This window comes from Psammomys obesus, unplaced genomic scaffold, assembly GCF_907164565.1.
Source record: "Psammomys obesus unplaced genomic scaffold, mPsaObe1.curated_primary_1811, whole genome shotgun sequence".
In the NCBI taxonomy this organism is placed as follows: Eukaryota; Metazoa; Chordata; class Mammalia; order Rodentia; family Muridae; genus Psammomys; species Psammomys obesus.
The window spans coordinates 1,576,031-1,590,752 of record NW_026594311.1 but is presented as its reverse complement, the minus strand read 5'-3'; the positions used below and the strand labels follow the sequence as shown (position 1 = coordinate 1,590,752).

Sequence of the window (14,722 nt, the reverse complement as noted above, 5' to 3'; positions counted from 1 at the left end):
TCACAGCCAGCCTGGGTCACATGACAGCTGCTTTGCCTCAACTCCCCTTTCCCTCAAACCTTGAGTGCCAGAAGCCAGGGGCAGGTACATCTCCGAATCTGAGGACAGCTGGTCTACAGAGCGAGTTCCAGGACAGCCAGGGCCGCACAGAGAAACCCTGACTTCAAAAAACAAAACCTTGAATAGTCCCAATAGCCCGCCGTGTCAGCGCACGACTTTAATTCCAGCACTCAGGAAGGCAGAGGTAGGAAGATCAATGGGAGTTCGAGGCCAGCCTGGTCTACAATGGGAGTCCAGGACAGACAAGGCTACACAGAGAAACCCTGTCTCCCAAAACCAAACCCCAAATCCTTGAACACCAGGCTCTGTTCCATAAATCCATTGCACAGTCCCAGACCAGGTAAATCAGGCTCCAAAGCGTGCTACTTCATAGTCTCCAAAGAGGGCAGCAGTAGGCTAGGCGTGTGGGCTGTGTACCAGAGCACGAGCCGCTTACGGGAGAGACCACCTGTGTGGGTGACACGCACCGGGCAAAGTTTGCACCACCCCTGCTTTTCCTCCTCCAGCGGGAACGCTAACCCTTGTGGCTCGAAAGAGGCCTCCGGATACCTGGCCTCCACTCCGACTTCAGCGTACACCTCGAAGAATGAAGAAAGAGGGGTGCTGCCTTTGGCCGGACAGGGGGTCACCTCGTGGGCACGGTAGCGGAGAGAAAAAAGGAGCAGGATTGCACCTGACGGGTGACTTATAGAGGCGGCTCCTTTAAGGCCAGAGAAGTAGGCGTGGCCTCGAAGTCGGCCTGGGCGGAGGGATGATCTTTCAGGTGACGCAAGGCCGCGTAGAGGGCGTGGCCTTCCCTAAGCCCGGCCTCCAGGAAAGGGGCGGAGTTCGCGGTGACGCGACTCCGGGGAGGGGACAGGCGTTCATTGATAAAAACGCCGGGCTCCCCGGGGCGCGAGCGCAGCGTAGAGAAGCCAGGCAGCGCCACGCGCGGCCGGGGCCGGGCGGAACGGAGAGGCAGCTCGGCAGGCACTGCGCCGCCCCGTCCGCATGGAGCCCGCCGCCGGCTTCTTGTCCCCGCGCCCCTTCCCGCGCGCGGCCGCCCCGTCCTCGCCCGCCGCCGGCCCGGGGCCGCCTTCCAGTGCCTCGCCGCGGTCGGAGCCCGAGGGGCTGGCCGGGCCGCCGGCGCCGGACCCCGCTCGCCTCATCGCCGACCCTCGCAGCGGCCGTACCTACGTCAAGGGCCGCTTGCTGGGCAAGGTGGGGCGGGGGCTCCGGGGTGGCGCTGACGGAGGTGAAGGGGAGCTCGGCGGGCCGGACCCGGCCTCCCCGGAGCGCCCGACCGATGATGTGTCCTCCTTAGGGGGGCTTCGCCCGCTGCTATGAGGCCACTGACACCGAGACCGGGGAAGCCTACGCGGTCAAAGTCATCCCGCAGAGCCGCGTCGCCAAGCCGCATCAGCGCGAGAAGGTGGGTCCAGGCCCTGGGGACCAAGGGGTGGGGAGGGGGAGGCGGCGTGGCGTGGGAACCCAGGCAAGATAAAGATCCCGCGCCCCTGTCGCAGATCCTAAACGAGATCGAGTTGCACCGAGAGCTACAGCACCGCCATATCGTTCGCTTTTCGCACCATTTCGAGGACGCGGACAACATATACATTTTCCTGGAGCTCTGTAGCCGAAAGGTCCGGAGTTGGGGGGAGGGGATTCGCCGGGAGGGGTGGGGGAGGAAGCGAATTCTTCAGATCCAAAGCTGGGTTCCTGTCATCCTTAGCAAACCCAGTTGGCGGGCGGGTCTGGGAAGGCCAGCAGGGACTGAAACCGTGGCTTTCTGCAGTCCCTGGCCCACATCTGGAAGGCCCGGCACACCCTGTTGGAGCCAGAGGTTCGCTACTACCTGCGCCAGATCCTTTCTGGCCTCAAGTACTTGCACCAGAGGGGCATCTTGCACAGAGACCTCAAGCTGGGTGAGATTCCTGGGTCTGGTCGGAAGCTTGGGGATTTGGGGAGGTCAGGGAGGGAGTTAAGAATCTGACACGTCTCTCCGCTGCTGTCTAGGAAATTTTTTCATCACTGATAACATGGAACTGAAAGTGGGGGATTTTGGGCTGGCGGCTCGGTTAGAGCCCCCGGAGCAGAGGAAAAAGTGAGTGAGGGAGTCGTGGCCACAGCCTGTACGGGGCACGGGGATACATGGGGAGGGGGCGATGGGCTGTCTGTCTGTGTGACAGTAAAGGTGGCAGCCTCGTTACTGGGTTAGGCGAAGAGCGACCGTCTAATGAATGTGTTCCGTGGAGGCTGGGTGTCCGGAGTCCCTGACATGGGAGTCTAGTGTTTTTGGAACTGTGTGGCTGATCCTGTGTTGGGCGGGGGAAAACACAGCCCAGGCAATGTATGTGCGTGAGGATGACAGGCCCTGTGCGTCTGAGAGCACCCTGCTGTGGTCAACATGGTGACAGAGTGTGTAACACTGCTAGCGTGTGTGGCAGGTGAGTGTTTGTGGAGGGGAAGACAGCTGGTGTCGGCTGTGTGCCGTGGGAGGTGAGGGCCCAGTGAGTGTTTGACAGATGGGGGTGGGGGAAGGGATCAGGCTCGGACCCTCTGTGTTGACCTTGGGAGAGGGACTGTGATGGGGGTCAGGGCCTCCTCCTGTTCCTCAGAGCAGCTGAGCAGCTGGGCTAGATGGGTGGGTGAGGACTCAGCTGCCATTCTCAGCATCCATTGTCCCAAGACAAGCAGGAGCTCTCTGGCCTTTGGTGACAGGCAGCTGCTTTGTCTGGACTCACAGCAGGGGCAGGAATGGGGGCGGGAGCTGGGCTGGGTCTGAGCCTTCCCCTTTTTCAGGACCATCTGTGGCACTCCCAACTACGTGGCCCCAGAAGTGCTGCTGAGACAGGGCCATGGCCCGGAGGCAGATGTGTGGTCCCTTGGCTGTGTCATGTGAGTGCCGGAGTCCTCGGCAGACAGGTGGTGGGTGTGAGGATGGGGCGTTCCCACCGCCTCACGCCTGAGCCCCCATCTCTGGCATAGGTACACGCTCTTGTGTGGGAGCCCTCCATTTGAGACAGCCGACCTGAAGGAAACCTACCGCTGCATCAAGCAGGTGCATTACACGCTGCCTGCCAGCCTCTCCCTGCCTGCCCGTCAGCTCCTGGCTGCCGTCCTCCGAGCCTCACCCCGAGACCGCCCCTCCATTGAACAGATCCTGCGCCACGACTTCTTTACGAAGGTCCGTGGTTCTCCAGACCCCGGAGGAGTTCAGTCCTCATGTTCCTAAAGGACCAAGAGGAGCAGGACCCTTGGGGTCTCATTTCTCCCTGTGTGTGGCTCTCTCCTCAGGGCTACACCCCTGACCGGCTCCCTGTCAGCAGCTGTGTGACAGTCCCAGACCTGACACCCCCCAACCCTGCGAGAAGTCTGTTTGCCAAAGTCACCAAGAGCCTGTTTGGCAGGAAAAAGAACAAGAGTGAGTCAGGGGTCAGTGGGTTAGGGTGCAGGGCAGGAGAGTGTCTTAGTGATTGTTACAGTTCAGTTGGGGGGGTGGTTCCAGGGCGTGGGCGTCTGCAGACTCTTGGGGGGGGAGTATGTGCTGTCTAGGCCCTTGGGGAGACCTGCCTGTGTGTGAAAGTGTTGGGAAATGTGTTCAGGCAGGACACTGAAGGCTGTATTCTTCCTCGTCCCCAGATAAGAACCATTCTGAGGAACAGGGTAACGTCTCCTGTTTGGTGAGCGGCCTCATGCGCACATCCATCGGTCATCCAGATGTCAGGCCCCAGGTGAGGTGCTCACCTGAGCATTATTTCCCTGACTCACCCTGACCCTAGCAGCTGAGGGAAGCCCAGCATAAAAGGCTGATGAAGCATCCAACCTCGTGGTAGCCTAATTGGCTGTGTCTCATGAGCCAGCTGAGGCTGACCTGAGGTGCCCTGAGAGCCACCAGGAACAGGGATGGGCCACTGGTCTTTCAGGGACTTGGATCTGGGGGCCTAACCTCACTCCCTCTCTACCCAACCGTCCAGGCTCCGGCAGCTTCGGGTCAGGCCCCTGTCAGCTTGGTAGAGACAGCTGCTGAGGACAGCTCACCCCGTGGGACACCGGCGAGCAGCGGAGATGGTGAGGAGCCTGAAGATGAGAGGTGCTAGGGGTTGCTGGGGCGGAAGCCAGGGGCTGGAAGGAAGTAGTTGGCTGAGGGACACGACCTGGGCTGGGTCTGCTGTTGCCTAAATGTCAGTTCCCTGTTCCCTTCAGGGTTTGAAGAAGGTTTGACTGTGGCCACTGTGGTGGAGTCTGCCCTGTGCGCACTGAGAAACTGTGTGGCCTTCATGCCCCCAGGTAAGGCTGAGCTCTGCTTCTTGTGAATAGTTTGGCAAGTCTTTGGACATAGAGGCTGGGGAAAGTCTTCACTCCCTCCTCTCCTGTGACAGCGGAACAGAACCCAGCCCCGTTGGCACAGCCAGAGCCTCTGGTGTGGGTCAGCAAGTGGGTTGACTACTCCAACAAGTTTGGCTTCGGGTACCAGCTGTCCAGCCGCCGTGTGGCCGTGCTCTTCAACGACGGCACACACATGGCCCTGTCGGCCAACAGGAAGTAAGTGCTCTTTCGGCATGCTTTGTGTTTAGGCTATTGTGGCCTCCGTGTGTGCCTCTGTGCCCGGGAGTCTGAGGTTTCAAATCCACAGAGGGGGAAATGGTGGTGCCAGGCTCCATCCCCTCTCTGCCTTTCCGCTTTCAGGACTGTGCACTACAACCCCACCAACACGAAGCACTTCTCCTTCCCTGTGGGCTCTGTACCTCGCGCTCTGCAGCCTCAGCTGGGCATCCTGCGCTACTTCGCCTCTTACATGGAGCAGCACCTCATGAAGGTGGGTGGGCCGCGGTGCACGTAGGGGGCTGTAGGGCCTAATGGTCGCTTCCGATTCTCCATGGTCAGTGACTGGGGGCGCTCGGAGACAGACATCCATAGGGAGAGACCCGGCTCTTGCGGGCCCAGTGAGCTGACCTGCCTGTTCTCCCAGGGCGGGGATCTGCCCAGCGTGGAAGAGGTCGAGGCGCCTGCCCCACCCTTGTTGCTGCAGTGGGTCAAGACTGACCAGGCGCTGCTCATGCTGTTTAGTGACGGCACTGTCCAGGTAAGAGCCCTTCCCGTGGGGGGGGAGGTCTGACAGGCCAGGGTTGTGGGAAGGGGTGTGGGCGTGGCGGCCGAGCCCTGATCAACAGTGCCGGCTGCGCACAGGTGAACTTCTATGGCGACCACACGAAGCTGATCCTCAGCGGCTGGGAGCCTCTCCTCGTGACTTTCGTGGCTCGGAACCGCAGGGCTTGCACTTACCTCGCTTCCCACCTGCGGCAGCTGGGCTGCGCCCCGGACCTGCGGCAGCGACTGCGCTACGCTCTGCGTCTGCTCAGGGACCGAAGCCCTGCCTAGGCTCCAACCTGCAGAGCAGGCGGGGCCCCAGCGCCCAGGCCTGCCCGGAAAGGCTCGCTCTGGCCCTGGTCTTTGTGGCCGGCCCTTCCTGCCCCTTTGGTGCCTCACTGGGGGCTGCGGGCTGAACCCCCTCCCCCCAGGGAATCAGGGACCAGCTTTACTACAGCTGGGGAGGGCCTGCCCTCCCAGTCTCCTACCCTTCTCCCTGAGATAAGCCTGAGCCTTAGCTCCCACTAGGGGGCATTATTTATGGACCACTTTTATTTATTAACAGACATTTATTTATTAGGATGTGAGCCCCAGGGGGGTGTCCTCCTGAGATAATAAACCATTTTTTCAGAACTTGAAGGTCTCATCATTCCCAGTAAACCGCGTGCACGGTGGCCACGGCGAACAGTGACGTGTTGGTGAAAGTGGCAGAAGCCAGTCCGTCGTGTAGCGCGTCCCAGAGGGCGCGGCTGACCACGTGCACGCCCTGCCCCTCGCGAGGCCCCAACACCACATTGCACACCAGTTTGTAGCGTGGCAGGTTGAGCTCCCGCACCCGTAGGCGTATCTGTTCACACAGCGCCTGGGCCGCTTTCCCGGCCTCGGTACCGGAGTAGCGCACGTCCCTCAGCTCGGCATCCAGTGCCGCCTCCAGGACACTCTGGGCTCTGGCAGCTTCCCAGCGCTCTCCTGGCGCCGGTTCTGTGCGGTATGACGGTGCCATCCTACGGGCAGGCACCAGGGGCAGCCCAGAAAAGCTAACTCGTGAACCTAGAGGGGGCATTGGGCCCAGGGATGGTCGCCGACCTCCAGGACCCGCTAAGGGTCCGGCCAGTGAGTTGCGGCGTGAGAAGGATGGGTGTATGCTCAGCAGGGAGCCACGACGGGAGGCTGGGCCTGGACCTATAGGCCGGGTCTCATCAATGCTGGCCAGGTGACTTCCAGACTTCCCTGGTGGTAATTTCAGAGCCAGGTCTTTGGTAGTGTCCTCCTCCTGGCGCCCGGATGGTAGAGTCTTGCAAGCCATGGACCTGTCTGCTGAAAGAGTCATACTCAGGAATGACCCTCGCTGATGGGCTGAGTTCTCCCTACAGCCAGCCTCCTCTCTCTCTCTCTCTCTCTCTCTCTCTCTCTCTCTCTCTCATGCCCATGTTTGAGACAATGTCGCACATGGCCTCCAGACTCTGTCTCTTCAAGAAACAGTTTATCTTTGTAGCCTTGGCTGTCCTGGAACTGACTGTGTAGATACACTAAGCTGGCCTGGAGCTCACCAAGATCCGCCTGCCTGTGCCTGTGAGTGCTGAGATCAAACGCGGGTGCAATCACAGCCCGGCTCAGCTCACTTAGGTAGCTGAGGCTGGCCTTGAACTCCATCTGCCTGCCCCCCGTTCCTGAGTGATGGGATTATAGGCTACTACGCTCAGTACCTCCCTAGTAGGCTACAGGCATATGTCATCATGTCTAGCTGCTCCGTATCCCTTTCTTAATTTTATGCTTGGAACAAGGAGATCAAATTGGGGCTGGGTGGACCACTAGGTGCTCGGAGATGGTTAAGAGCTGTTAGAGATACAAGCAAGGGAAGGGTGGCTTGGTCTATGATCATGGAGCCTCTGCCTGGGGTTCCCTTGGTCACGGTGGAGGCTAACTGAGTGAGCACTAAGTCCACTCCCCTCTCCCCCTCCCGTTTGACCTCACCAGCAGAGCGGGGATATGGTTTCTGGGTTTCTTCAGTCCATCGCCCAGAGGAACAGACCCAACTCCGACACCCTCACAGATCCCTCTAGAAGTACAGAACCTAATTGTTTGGCCAGGGTTTGGCCAGATGGACCTGGAGGCAGGTGCCCTGTGAGGCAACTTGCCTCCTCTTGCTTAGGTCTCTCCATCCCAATCCTTTGTGGGATGGATGCCCTCTTCTGAAACCCCCTCAGGCATCTGACTCACCTGCAGCCTTTGGCCTCCAAGCTCTGCTGGCCCCACAGTCTTCACCGAGCTGGCCTGACAGGCCTGTGGGCGGGAAAGGGCTGTGTTGTGCAGTTACCATGGGGCTGCTGTGGCAAGCATGCCTCTCCTTCCCAGAACTTCTCCTTCCAGCCAAACTCTGGGATAACCTAGTGTTCCTGCTAGGGGACCTGCTTCAGGGAGGCTGCCCGGAGTTATCAGGGGGAGGGGGTTCACGGGGTCTTGTCATTCTAGAGCACCACAGATAAGGGGCGGAGGTAGAGAGGTACACTCGCTCGCTGGTCTGGAAGGTGCTTGCCTTTGGGTCACTGTTTCTTATGAAGTGATCAGATATCTGGCCTGGCCATTTTTTGAACAATCCACAGGGGCCTGGGATGTGCTGAAACCTTGAGGGTGCGTGGGTGGTTTCTTAGGAATCCAGTATCTGGGCTCACAGGAAAGAGTACGTCATGGTTCTACATTCTCCCCATCAGCCTCAACAAGGACAAACATTTCCGCCTCAGGGTAGAGCTAGGGTGGGGCTTGGATGACTTCCTTGGTTCAGAGCTGTGTGCTGAGATGAGGTCTTATTGGCTCAGCAGGAAAAACTCAGGCCTGGCATAGCCATGACTCAGTGAATTTAAGTCCGGTCTCTTGACCTTTGCTGACCTGCTCAGGTCTTATACATTGTAGTACCTCTCTCCCTAGGGATGACTGCTTTTCAGGGGTACCAGAGGCTGGGCTCCTCCTGTTAGAACTGACACCTCCCCTCCCCTACTCTGGGAGGCAGGGGGCTGCCCCCTCCCGGACAAACTAAGTCTGAGCCCTGAAAACCATGCTTTCAGGGGTGAGAGTTTTTCCTGATAAGGAGATATCTCAGGCCTGGCCTTCCTGGCTCTAAACAGAACCAGTAGCGAAGGGGTTAGGAAAACAGAGGCCTTGGATCCTGAAGCCAGTGTGGGCAGGAGCCAGCACCAGTTCTTAGGGCCTTGCTACTGCTCAGTTCTTAACTGGGCATATAGTGAGATGGGCGGGGCCTCTTCAGGCCCAGCTCCAGTTTCCATGGAAACCCACAGGCTTCCCACCCAGCCGCTGCTGGGCAGACACCCAACCTGGGCCTCATCCACCACCACTTTCTCTAGGGACCGTAGGCCTTTCCAGACCCAGCTTCTCTGGGTCCCCTCTGCATCGGCACCCCTTTTCTGAATGTCAGGCCTTCTTTAGGGACCTGGGCCTCTTTTCTCCTAAACTTTACTTCCTCAGCAAACAGACATCCACAGCTCCTGCCCTCCCTCCCAGGCTTCTCTGGCCTCATGTGCTCTTGGCCTGGCTGGGCCTCCTAGGCCGGTCCACCCTCTGACCTGCTGCCTATCCCACATATGGAGAACCCAGGATTGGTGCTGCATGGGCAGAATGCACCCTTTTCCACAGCACTTCGAAGCCTTGTCAACAACCCCCTGTACAGGTGAGGCAGTGGCCCCCTGGTGGGTTTTCCCTAGCTGGCTCTCAGGGGCCTCTGCATTTGAGGAGGCTATGGGTGAAGAGGCTGGGAAAGGGCACTTGGCCTCCCTGGTAAACTCAGTCTGTGAGGAAGTCAAGTACAGAGGAAATCTACTGGCCTGTGTCCATGCTATCCCCTGAGAGGCAGGGGTCGGGGTAGTGTTGGGGGGGGTAGGTGGGAGGGCAGTTGTGTGAACTCAGGCAAAGCCCTTTAGTCTCTGGCTTGAGGAAGAAATCCTTTGCCCCCTCAGCCCTGAAAGGTGGGCTAGGACTTGACTCGCTCTCGTTTGGCATTCACGTAAGGGCTGGACTTCTTTCCTTGACAGAGGAGCAGATGACTCTAGGGAATCATAAGAGGAACGAAGCACAAAGGATTGAACTGGAGACCCAGACAGGAAGTAGTTCAAGGTTTCTGACCGCCCACTGCTTGCCTAAGAGGCTGGGGCTGTCTGAAAGCAGGAATAGAGTTTACTGGGGGCAGGGCTGGTCATGGGAGACAGAAGGCTGCTTCCCTTTCCCACTGTCGCAGAAGCCGCTCTGTTCCCCCTGGGGTTAGCAACTGTCATCATTCTCTTTTTTTTTTTTGGGGGGGGGGTGTCACAGTCTGGCCTGAAGAGTAGAAGCTTAGGCCTGAGCCTGGGAGCAGGAGGCTTTGGGAGCTGAGGTTTTCCTCTGCTGCCTCCTACCCCCTCTACCTTATGCACAGGAGGCCCAGAGGCCCAGGGGCTGGGGCCGGAAGTGACTATGAAGATGGAAAATGTGGTCTCACCTCATGATGGCGCATCATTGCCATGTCTGTTTGCACTCTGTACCCCACATCCTCACCCTCCTACGGGAGGAAGGGTGAAAATGCTGAGTTGGCGTCTCGTGGAGAAGTCCCGAGAGGGAGAGGAGTTTCTTCCCCCCCCCCCAAAGACTCAGTCTGGGGAGACATCACTCTTGCTTGCCTGAACCCTGGTATCCCCTTTTTGGCCAATCACAGTCAACTCCCCTGAGACCTGCAGTCATGGCTGAGAAGTCTAAGAGTCAAAGATAGAAAGTCACAGGATGGAACAGAGACTAGTGTTCGGGCTTGTGTCTCCCAGGCTTTGACCTTACATAAAAAGAAGCTAAGCCCAGTGTGGCAGAGGCAAAAGCAAAAGTGCAATCTAGCTCTCAGACTCCCTGGCTCTTGGCCCTCTCTCCCACAGTGATGTTTGCTTTGTGGTTGGTCAAGAACGCCAAGAGGTATTTGCCCACCGGTGCTTGTTGGCTTGTAGATGCAACTACTTCCAGAGACTTCTGGGCCCCGGGGTGCCTAGTCCCGTGGTGCTGAGCACTGTGCCGGCGGAGGCCTTCTTAGCCGTGCTGGAGTTCCTGTACACCAACAGCGTCAAGCTGCACCGACACTCTGTGAGCCCGCCAAGCTGGGGTCGGGTGGGAAAGAGGCGGGGGGGGGGGGGGCAGAGGCAGGCATCTGCTCATTATGCTGTGGGTTGAGGGGCAGGGGAAACTCCCTCTGCTCCCTCACCATCCCCCCACAGGTGCTGGAGGTGCTGACAGCAGCTGTGGAATACGGACTGGAGGAACTCAGAGAGGTGGGTGTCTCAGCCCGGCTGTTTGGTGTCTCTTGCCTTTCAGTTCATAGTGCCCTTCACACAGCCTGACCTTCTCACACAGAGACAAGTGTGATAGCTCTCTGTGTGCCCAGGATCTGCACATGCTCAGTGTGTGCTGGGTGAGCACAGAACGTATTCATGGCTAGTTTTAGTACAAGGGTAAACTGGCTTTGGCAGGTGATTGGAATGGAAAGAGAGAGACGCAAGGAGTGACACAAGCTAGCCTAGTGCGTTAGGCTAGCACTCACAGCACTCTGAAGGCTGGGGAGGCTGGCGTGTTTCAGGAGTTCCAGGCTAGCCCGGGCTCAGAGTGAGCCTTAGTCTCAAAAAGCTAAACTTAAAAGTAGGTTTCTAAGTGTGATAGGGAAGCTGCTGATGTGCGGAGAGAGATTCCTGGAGAAGGAAACTCTTGTTTCAGAGCTGGAAGAACAGCGGGGTTTTGTTCAGGAGTGGGAAGATGGCGTAATCACAGAGCACTCAAGGAGCTGGTTAGATACGCGGTGGCCTGGGAATGTGGGTGTGGGGTGAGCTGAAAAGGGCATCAGAAAGCTGCTTCACACAGGTGCTTTAAGAATTTGGCCTTGGGGTTGGGGATTTAGCTCAGTGGTGGTAAAGCCTGTGCCTAGCAAGTGCAAGGTCCTGGGTTTGGTCCTCAGCTCTGGAAAAAAAAAAAAAAAGTTGGCCTTGAGGCTGTGAGTGTAGTTCAGCGGTAGAGCACTGACAAAGCATGCTATGGGCCCTGGGTTCAATTCCCAGCACTAGCCAGGTGTGGTGAGGAGGAAAATTCCAAGCTCATGGCTAACTTGGTCTACAGAGTGAGTTCTAAGCCAGCCAAAACTACCCAGCAAGACCCTGTCTCAACTCTTCCTCTCCTGGACTCCTTTTAATTCAAGGGTAGTGGAGATTCACTGAAAATTCCGGGCAAGGGAGCTAAGGGGGAAAGGGACTGACAGGAAAGGGAAAGCCTGTCAGGCCAGTCAGATTAGTGAAGAAGTCAAGAGGGTGTGGCCAACAGGGAAATGGCAGTCCGAGAGGCGGGTGGCTGAGAAGAGACGGCTGTCACCACCCAGCACTTTTCTGAGAGGGAGATGTCAAGCATGAAATTTTAAGTTTCTGTTAAAAATAGAAGTGTCATTGAGTCAAGGAAGGGAACAAGTGGGGGAAGAGAGTGAGGGAAGAGGAGAGCGGAACTTCTGGATGGGTCTTACCAGGGACAAGTGCCCCAGAACTGTGCTCTGGCCACTCTTCTCTGCTAGCCTCCATGCCTTCTGGGCTTGCTAAACTGCAGGTCCGAACAATTCCATCTATCTGCCAAATCTGGGAGGTCAAGATGGCTCTGGGGCTCCTGGAAATCTGAATGACTCGTTGCTACTTGATGCTTCTAGGGTGGGACTTGGGGTCTTGACACAGGGACACTGGCACGCCGGTCGGTCACTTTCATTTCTGTCCCCAGCTATGCCTGGAGTTTGTGGTGAAGGTGCTGGATGTGGAGCTGGTTTGTGAGGCTCTGCAGGTGGGTATTTTGGAGCAGCCCCGGGGAGGAATCTCACTTTTAGAATGTGTTCCTGGCCTCCTTGTATCAGAAGCCCTGACTGCTACATCTGCTAAGGAACGATGTGAGGGCATGGGTGCTCAAGGGTGCTCATGAGATAAACCCTGTGCCCAGATCTGTGGGATGTGGAGCCTATCAGTAAGGTCATACGTAGGAGGAAGAGTCAAAGAGCTGGGAAAGGGAGGAATGGTGACATGGGGCCTTTAATCCCAGTACTGTGGGAGCGTAAGCAGCCAGATGAGAGTTCGAGGCCAGCCAGGGCTACACAGTGATCTATTAAGAGTGGGAAATGGAGCCAGGAGATGGTGGTGCATGCCTTTAATCCCAGCACTTTGGAGGCAGAAGCAGGAGGACCTCTGAGTTTAAGGCCCTCCTAGACTACAGAGGAAGTTTCAGGACCCCCAGGGCTACACGGAGAAACCCTGTTTTTGGAAGAAAAACAAAAAGTGGGTAATGGTTCTAAACAGGGATAGGAGAAGGTGGGACATGGCGTTTAGAAGCCAAGCTTGAACTCAAAGATGGGATTTCAGGGATCTGAATCTGGTTGGTGTTCAGGTCTGTGCTTTCCCCAGGTCTAATTTCATGAGATACTGCAGGTGCTGTTAGCCTCCCCTGTATGGATTACGCTCAGGCTTGTGTGCAGATCTGGGTTACACTGCCTCTTTAGTGTCCAGCCTGACCACCTTTGCTCTGCTCTCAGGCTGCTGTAACCTTTGGCCTGGGGCCACTGCAGGAGCGGTGCATAGCCTTCATAGAGACTCACAGCCAGGTACAGCTCCCCATCCTGACACTGGTAACCTGCCTCCCCCATGCCATTCTTCTCCGCCCTGACCGATACACCGGCCCATAGGAGGCGCTCCGCACCCGGGGCTTCCTGGAACTGTCCGCCACCGCCCTGCTGCCCGTGTTACGCAGTGACAAGCTCTGCGTGGACGAGGCTGAGCTGGTCCAGGCAGCCCGAAGCTGGGCGCGCGTGGGCGCCGTGAGTGGGGTCTGGGGGAGGGCAAGGACGCTGAAGCGGTAAGGACCGCAGGCACTCGGCAAGGGGGCGGCGGGGCACAGGCTCAAGGCTCACTTCCACAGGCTGTGTTGGAGCAACCGGTGGCCGAGGTGGCGGCTCCAGTGGTTCGAGAGCTGAGGCTGGCTTTGCTGGCCCCGGCGGAGCTAAGCGCACTGGAAGAGGAGAACCGGCGGGAGCCGCTCATCCCGGTGTGTACCGAAGTAACCAAGCTTCGATCCACTGTACCACGTGGGGACGAGGGGATGGGCACTATGGCCAGGGACTTCCGGTTGTGTGGTTAACGCCCACACTCCTCTTTCCCCTATAGGTTGAGCAAATTGTGGAGGCATGGAAGTGCCACGCTCTACGGAGAGGGGATGCGGCCCGAGGCGCACCATGCCGCCGGCGGAGGGGCACCGTGCCCCGGGATCACCACCGCTTTCTCGACCTTCGTTTCAAATGACCCACTTCCGGACTTTCCTCGGATTTTGACCACGCCCCCAAAACAAACTACAACTCCCGAGGTGCTCTGCGCTGGAGGCGGGCTTCCGCTTCCAGCAAGCCTAGCGGGCCGGATGCCGGAAGAGTCAGGCTCCGCTGAGAATTAGAGGCGGGACAGTGGGCCTACGGTTGGGGCTGGACGTCCCGGAACCGGAAGCGAGGGTGGCCTTTGTTTCAGGAGCTCGCTCGGCCTCAGCCGGTCGCTCCTCTGGAGCTTCCTGGCTCCAGTCTCACTGCAGTTTCGAGCCTCTCACCTTCTCGGCCCCGGAAATTAGCGTTTCTCGTTTCTGCGGGACAGGAACCAGGACCTCATTCTTGCCTACTTCATGCTTTTTCTCCCTTTTTTGGTGTTTTTCTCTGTGTAGCCTTGGCTGTCCTGGACTAGCCTTGTAGACCAGGCTGGCCTTGAACTCACGGAGATCCGTCTGTCTCTGCCTCCCAGAGTGCTGGAACTATAGGCGTGTTCCACGGCGCCCGGCTTCTTTTTCTCCCTTCTAATACTACTTTTGAGCAGGTTTAGTCTGCAGCCTATCTTCTGACACGTTTTGGGGTCGTTTCTCCCATCACCCCAGCCAGTGCCCCTCACTCTTTTTCAAATCAGTGCACAATACATCGCTGTGATTGTCAAGCTTTTTCTCCTGAGTCCTTCAACATACTTAACAGGACATTCTAAGGTTCCTAGGTATTTAGCAATCTTCAACTCTGTGTTTGGGAATTCCAGAATTACTTTTTTGGGGTGTTTGGCGGGGGGGGGGTGTTGGGGGCAGTTTGTCACTGTGTAACCTCAGCTGGCGTAGAAATATGTAGGATAGGCTAGCATTGAACTCACAGAGCTCGGACTGCCCCTTCCTCCCTGATACAGAGATTAAAGACATATACTATCACTCCCAGCTAAATTAAAATCAAAAGAAGCGGGGTTGGGAGAGGTGGTGCGAACCTTTAATCCCAGCACTAGGGAAGCAGAGAAAGGCAGATCCAGGGTACTAGTCTGGGTCTACAGAGCAAGGTCCAGGACAGCCAGGGCTGCACAGGCTGTCCGGACTTACTGTGCTGAAACAGTTGTCTTAGCACCTCTGCCTTCAGTAGCTGGACCTACTGTAGTATAATACATAAGTTATATATTATAAGCTATATCTATAGTATAGGCTGTTGCCTCCTTACTCAGCAAATGATTATTTTTATTGGTTTTTGGAGAAAAAACTACTACCACCCAGATCTCAGTAA

General features: G+C 57.3%; 3 protein-coding genes across 6 annotated transcripts; 2 read left to right on the top strand and 1 right to left on the bottom strand.

Moving 5' to 3' along the window:
* Window positions 1-793: 793 nt before the first annotated feature.
* On the top strand, window positions 794-5,759 carry Plk3 (polo like kinase 3). 2 transcript variants are annotated; one of them, XM_055618573.1, is made up of 15 exons: window positions 794-823; window positions 1,364-1,471; window positions 1,566-1,682; window positions 1,835-1,964; window positions 2,056-2,143; window positions 2,842-2,937; window positions 3,028-3,226; window positions 3,337-3,463; window positions 3,682-3,773; window positions 4,017-4,110; window positions 4,246-4,329; window positions 4,422-4,584; window positions 4,729-4,858; window positions 5,012-5,125; window positions 5,230-5,757. In XM_055618573.1, the coding sequence occupies exons 1-15, from the start codon at window positions 812-814 to the stop codon at window positions 5,419-5,421; spliced, it is 1,746 nt and encodes a 581-aa protein (XP_055474548.1). In that variant the 5' UTR covers window positions 794-811; the 3' UTR covers window positions 5,422-5,757. The 2 variants fall into 2 exon arrangements, with proteins under 2 accessions (XP_055474548.1, XP_055474547.1); XM_055618572.1 differs by lacking the exon at window positions 794-823 and adding an exon at window positions 984-1,260 and having other exon boundaries at window positions 5,230-5,759.
* A 12-nt stretch (window positions 5,760-5,771) lies between these two features.
* Dynlt4 (dynein light chain Tctex-type 4) lies at window positions 5,772-7,410 on the bottom strand. The gene is made up of 2 exons (XM_055618574.1): window positions 7,351-7,410; window positions 5,772-6,444 (listed from the first exon to the last, which is right to left on the bottom strand). The coding sequence occupies exon 2, from the start codon at window positions 6,434-6,436 to the stop codon at window positions 5,777-5,779; it is 660 nt and encodes a 219-aa protein (XP_055474549.1). The 5' UTR covers window positions 6,437-6,444; window positions 7,351-7,410; the 3' UTR covers window positions 5,772-5,776.
* A 1,064-nt stretch (window positions 7,411-8,474) lies between these two features.
* Btbd19 (BTB domain containing 19) lies at window positions 8,475-14,126 on the top strand. 3 transcript variants are annotated; one of them, XM_055618576.1, is made up of 8 exons: window positions 8,475-8,812; window positions 10,107-10,239; window positions 10,371-10,424; window positions 11,899-11,958; window positions 12,698-12,766; window positions 12,848-12,979; window positions 13,081-13,206; window positions 13,326-14,126. In XM_055618576.1, exons 1-8 carry the CDS (start codon window positions 8,727-8,729, stop codon window positions 13,458-13,460), a joined length of 795 nt encoding a protein of 264 aa, XP_055474551.1. In that variant the 5' UTR covers window positions 8,475-8,726; the 3' UTR covers window positions 13,461-14,126. The 3 variants fall into 3 exon arrangements, with proteins under 3 accessions (XP_055474551.1, XP_055474550.1, XP_055474552.1); XM_055618575.1 differs by having other exon boundaries at window positions 10,038-10,239; XM_055618577.1 differs by lacking the exon at window positions 12,848-12,979 and having other exon boundaries at window positions 10,038-10,239.
* Window positions 14,127-14,722: the final 596 nt, after the last annotated feature.